Source organism: Anarrhichthys ocellatus, unplaced genomic scaffold (assembly GCF_004355925.1).
Source record: "Anarrhichthys ocellatus isolate YVR2014 unplaced genomic scaffold, GSC_Weel_1.0 scaffold14, whole genome shotgun sequence".
Taxonomy (NCBI): domain Eukaryota; kingdom Metazoa; phylum Chordata; class Actinopteri; order Perciformes; family Anarhichadidae; genus Anarrhichthys; species Anarrhichthys ocellatus.
Window position 1 is genome coordinate 7,595,017 of NW_022280044.1, and position 4,929 is coordinate 7,599,945.

A 4,929-nucleotide genomic window follows, 5' to 3' on the forward strand; every position below is an offset into this window, starting at 1 on the left:
ACACACACACACACACACACCACACATGCTGGTGCTATAAATCCCAAAAGCATTTAAGAGCTGTGATTTGATGTGTCTGGGGTGTTTACAGACAGCCCTGGTAGACCCAGACTTCTCCATGCTTACACCTGACCAGGTGCACATGCTTTGAAACAACACATGACATCAGGGGGAGAACTTACCTGGAGTACAGACAGCGCACCGTTCTTGCCGTAGCCAGAGCACACCACGACCTCCAGGTCAGGCTCCGGGTTGTTCTGGAACTGAAATATGAACATCCAAGTCAGAAACCACAAAGCACATCTACCAATGAGGAACGCTAGAAAGTGTTTTAATGTGTATACCTCTTCAGACAAGAACGCAGGTTCACCCATGGAGGCATTTGCACAAGGTCCAATGTTGAGTATGCTATCACACACCTGCATGTACACAGATAATCAATCATCCTCCACACAGACAAGCATTTATATAAAAAGCAATTTAAGCTTTTCTTTTTTCCTCTTTTACCTCAAAGGAGTATGTGGCCAGCTGGGTGCCTGACTGGGCCTCACTTCCGTACACTTCTATCTCATCCACCTCATCTGACAACACACAGAAGTTCAGTGAAACACAGATTGACAGATAAAACACAGATAACACACACACACACACACACACACACACAAATCAAAAAGTAAACTGCAACATACCCGTCCAGTTGGTGGAAGATTCTACTCTCTTCTTTTTGCTTGGCGGTTCTTCCTGGAAATTATTAGCAGTGATTTAGTTTATAGACAAGACGACACTGAAGTAGCTGCAACTACACAAACATAACTGAAGTGAAAAGAAAGATGGCATTTCAATGGTACTTCACGACAAAAGGCTTTGTTAAAATTGACATTTCATGCAATCACAAACCTGTTTATCTTTATCCTTCTCTTCACTTTCCAGGTCATCGTTGCCCTCCTCTGGTGGCGTCTCCTGAAGCTTCTCCGTGTACTTCAGGAGCAGCGAGTTGCCGAGGCGGGAACCCAGGAAAATGTAGCCGGGCTCCATGGTCACCATCTGGAGGAGGCGAGCCGGGAGCGTGAAATATCAGTTTCTATTCTAAATCCCCTGAAGACTGACAGACTAAAGAGGTATTCAGTATTTACTCCACACCCTAAAAGGTCAGCCAGATATAAGAAACTACCTGTGGGTTTTGGGTAAAGTCTGGAGTGTTTCTGTGGTATTCGGAAGCTTTAATCTTGAAGTGCTGGTATTTCTAAACCCTGTCAGTCAAACCGTAATCCCTCCAGCCTTTTGTGCTCTATTGTGTTGTGTTTGTCCACGGAAACATAAAAGACTACAGAAGATATAGACTTCCTGTCTCATCAGACCACTGCGGCTCACAGTTGCGGGCAGAACTTACGCAGGTTGTCAGGACGCTGGCAGCAGCTTTGTCAAAGTGGAAAGCTCGGACACTTCTCATGCCGTCAGTTATGAGGGTCAACACGTAACTGCAAGACGATAACAGTCAATCAGTGAAGAATCGTAAACTGCCACCATTGTTTATGTTCATTGTTGTGGTGATTACAATGACTCACATTTCTCCTCCTTTCAAAGAGATGACCATCTTGTCATAGGCAATAAAGTCAGACTGGGAGCAGTCTAGTGAGATCTTCACTTCATCCTGTACACCTGGGAAACCAAGACACGTCATCCAGTGATGAGCATCACAGAGTATCAAATGATATGTAATGCAACGAGGCCAGATATCAGAGATACAAGTATACGTGTGTGTGTTTCCGATGGTAATGCTTACGCAGAGGGAATGCTGTGGTCCCATTTGTCTGAGAGTTGAGAGAAACTCCATATGGTGGAACACTCTGGTTCAGATACAGCAATGAATTCACAGCAAACACCACCACACCACCTGGAAAAAAGTTGATATGTGAGCAAAGAAGCTACAATGCAAACACTAGAGTCTAAATGTATATTTAACACTTAAGTGTTACCACACCACACCATTCATAAACAGAGACAAGAGAGAGAATTCCCTGAGCTCACCGATTGGCTTGGGAACAGGCATGACCTGCGTACAGTCAAAAGGCAGATTACTGAGGGACCAGATGACAGGATGCACCTTCTGCATTATGTTGAGGGAGATGGCAACGATGCTACAAGTGTCCTGGCGCACAGCCACGCGCCTGGCAGAATGAAACCAAAACAAGGCCATATTTATAGCAAACAGCAACTGGTTGAGTAAAACAACATAAAAGTGGTGGTTAATGCTGATAACGTGGTGGACTGACCCGGGCCATGTCTGGTTGGGCTCAAACAGGATGAGCAATGTGGGCTCGTAGTAGCCATGGAGGAACTTCATGTCAACGATGTTGAGCAGCTTCTCGTCCAGCTCGCGGACGTCAATTATGTAGCTGGGTAGGAAGCTGGATTTAGGTCTGTAGATGAGATACAATGACAGAAGTGCTCGTAGTTAAACCATTACACTATCCATTCATGTCAGACATGGTTAGATAACTACGGTCTGTGTAAACTTTAACAGCAGCAAGATTACGTTGGCCTTTTTTAGTCAAATGGCAGTTTAAGTTATAAATTGAAATGTGAATTTCCACATTTAGTAACAACCAAACAGTTTATGGTTTTGTGACACAAGTGCCAACCAGACTCTGGAAGACATTCATGAGCAGAATGTAGAGTGGACAGCAGGCGTACCCTTCTCCAACTCCACCCTCCTGTTCATCAGTTAGAGTGTCCTTCCTGAATGGCAGCACCACAAGCTGGGTGCCATAAACGAGCATTACAGCACAGCGATTCTCTGGATCTACACGGACAATGGGAATATGTACATTCTGTACAAAACCATCCTGAAAGTGTAAAAAAGAGTTGCAAATTAGCTTAACAATTAGTTCACTCGTGTATGTCAACATTTCCTCTAATTTAGACAGATAATGCTGCCGAACATACTCTGAGCTCTGGCTCCTCAAAGTAATGGAGGGACAGAGTCTTGAGGTCGTGTGTGCCGGGATCGTACTCCACTACAGACAACTGGTGAGGGAACAAACACAACCACACTCAGGTCAAACACAACTTTAAGCAGTTTTAAAATGTTGTTGGGCAGTGCGCAGCCTAGACAATGATACCTTGGCATCTTTGAAACTGAGAAGGAGTGCATCTCTGTTGGCTCCCACAAGCTGCACACTGGCCATGGACATAATATTGCCGAAGAGAGAAAAGGATGCCACCTGCTCCAGCTTCTCCTTACGAGATTTAGAATCTGTAGGAGGAGGAGAGAATGACGTTGGGCCACAAATGCACTCATTTAAGTTGATATCATGAATTCACAGTAAAATGTGTACTTTGAGCGTGACGTCTACACATACCTGTAGACTTGTCAGCCTTCGACGTGCTCTGAAATGATGACATAGATGTTACACATATCACAAAAAGCTGTTAATGCTTGTATTTAAAAACGTGGTACAGTGAAACAGACTTATAGTTACCTCCACATCGTGAATAATCCTGTAGACGTAAAGTTGAGATGTCCCAGCGACGACCAAATTCTTCTCCTTGCTGGATATAAAGTTGCAGTAGACGGAGAACTCCACTGCGGTGGGTGTGTGTGCTTGTCTGTACACAGCATACATCCTGAAAGGGTTACCTCAGCATCTGACAGGTGAGAACAGGCATGTTAAGATCTCTTAACATCACTTTTGAGAGCCCGTCCAATAAATAAACCCAACATTTGTTCTCCAACCCTCCAAATGAAACTGGCTAGCAGCGTGAAACAATGGCTGATACTGATATTTTGCTAAGTTTAAATGACCTACATGCAAAATGTAATATTACACGCCCCCATCAATAAAGTAGTGCTTTATTTTGTAGTCACTGCATGGTTGTAATTTACGTTATCGTCCCTCTGAGACTGCATATATATCTAGCTACATTTAATGGTTTTATCTGTGGTTATTCAAGACAGCAGGTTAAAGTACTTCTATATGAATCAATACTATTAATGTGAACATTTGCTCCCATCATAAACAAACGCTAAGTTTTGGCAGCTAACTTAGATAATTAGCTTCCCCTGGTAGCCTAACGTCTATTTAATGACGCATGCTAGTAGCGTTAGCCCATTCAGCCATGTTGTTACTTGTTGTGACCAGCGTGTCTCCGCCAAGTTATCTTCAGATAACCAATGTAACGGAAAAGTCTTTAGCTATGTTAGCAACGCGCAAATGTTCCCTATTTCTAGCTAGCATATTAGCTAGCATAGCACAGCGCGTGCACCTGACAATATTTTTTTGGCATGGTTTTTTTTTTTTTGCAAATCGTGAATTAAACTTGTCAACGTACCTATATCAAACACGTTATAAGAGTCTGAAGCTTTATTGTCCCTTCTTCTGTTAACATTTAGGGTGTCATAGTTTGTGGGTTTATTAACTTAAGCTAGCTTGTCCAAGAGCCAGGTAAGCTAACCGTTTGTAGGACGGATGGGTCAGTTAGTTGTCGTTATGTTGTCGCTGTCTTCTTCGTCCCTTTCATTTCCGGCAGACTAGCTGCTCCGAGGTGTACTGCTGCTCCCTACAGTTCAGGCGCTGAACTCCATCAGTTGATGATTGTCCATTTTAAAGAAAGGGACACGATATTAATTTCTTCCAATATCTTTAAAATAAGAAGGCGACATTGGGATAGTCTCAGGTCACACAAATTATTGGCATGTTTTTAGTAAAATGTAGTTTAATCTCTGGTTGTTTGCTGCAATTTAGCAAAAGGAAAAACATATACAGAAATTACTCATTAAACGATACATTTCACTGTCTCTTCTGTTACAATCCTTTTAAGAATCAGTTACAATTCTACATATAGAAAACAATTAACAGTGTGATGCAAATTAATAAAAGTATAAATAATTATATATATGGACATCTAGTGATTACAAAGTTTAACCAA

At 42.5% G+C, this 4,929-nt stretch overlaps 1 protein-coding gene across 2 annotated transcripts in view; it reads right to left on the reverse strand.

Annotated features, from left to right (window-relative positions):
• The window catches only part of cpsf1 (cleavage and polyadenylation specific factor 1), a 21,912-nt gene extending 17,311 nt beyond the window's left edge, over nucleotides 1-4,601 (reverse strand). Inside the window, exons 1-16 of one of the 2 annotated variants that reach the window (XM_031853875.1) lie at nucleotides 4,456-4,601; nucleotides 3,483-3,648; nucleotides 3,363-3,390; nucleotides 3,123-3,256; nucleotides 2,947-3,027; nucleotides 2,695-2,846; nucleotides 2,274-2,420; nucleotides 2,029-2,168; nucleotides 1,784-1,894; nucleotides 1,566-1,659; nucleotides 1,391-1,478; nucleotides 898-1,044; nucleotides 690-741; nucleotides 508-581; nucleotides 345-419; nucleotides 183-263 (exon numbers count right to left, since the gene is read on the reverse strand). In XM_031853875.1, coding sequence (XP_031709735.1) covers nucleotides 183-263; nucleotides 345-419; nucleotides 508-581; nucleotides 690-741; nucleotides 898-1,044; nucleotides 1,391-1,478; nucleotides 1,566-1,659; nucleotides 1,784-1,894; nucleotides 2,029-2,168; nucleotides 2,274-2,420; nucleotides 2,695-2,846; nucleotides 2,947-3,027; nucleotides 3,123-3,256; nucleotides 3,363-3,390; nucleotides 3,483-3,626 — 1,548 coding nt within the window. In that variant the 5' untranslated portion in view covers nucleotides 3,627-3,648; nucleotides 4,456-4,601. Of the gene's footprint in view, nucleotides 1-182; nucleotides 264-344; nucleotides 420-507; nucleotides 582-689; nucleotides 742-897; nucleotides 1,045-1,390; nucleotides 1,479-1,565; nucleotides 1,660-1,783; nucleotides 1,895-2,028; nucleotides 2,169-2,273; nucleotides 2,421-2,694; nucleotides 2,847-2,946; nucleotides 3,028-3,122; nucleotides 3,257-3,362; nucleotides 3,391-3,482; nucleotides 3,649-4,332 lie in introns of both variants that reach the window. The other variant, XM_031853874.1, reaches the window with a different exon arrangement.
• Between the last annotated feature and the right edge of the window lie 328 nt (nucleotides 4,602-4,929).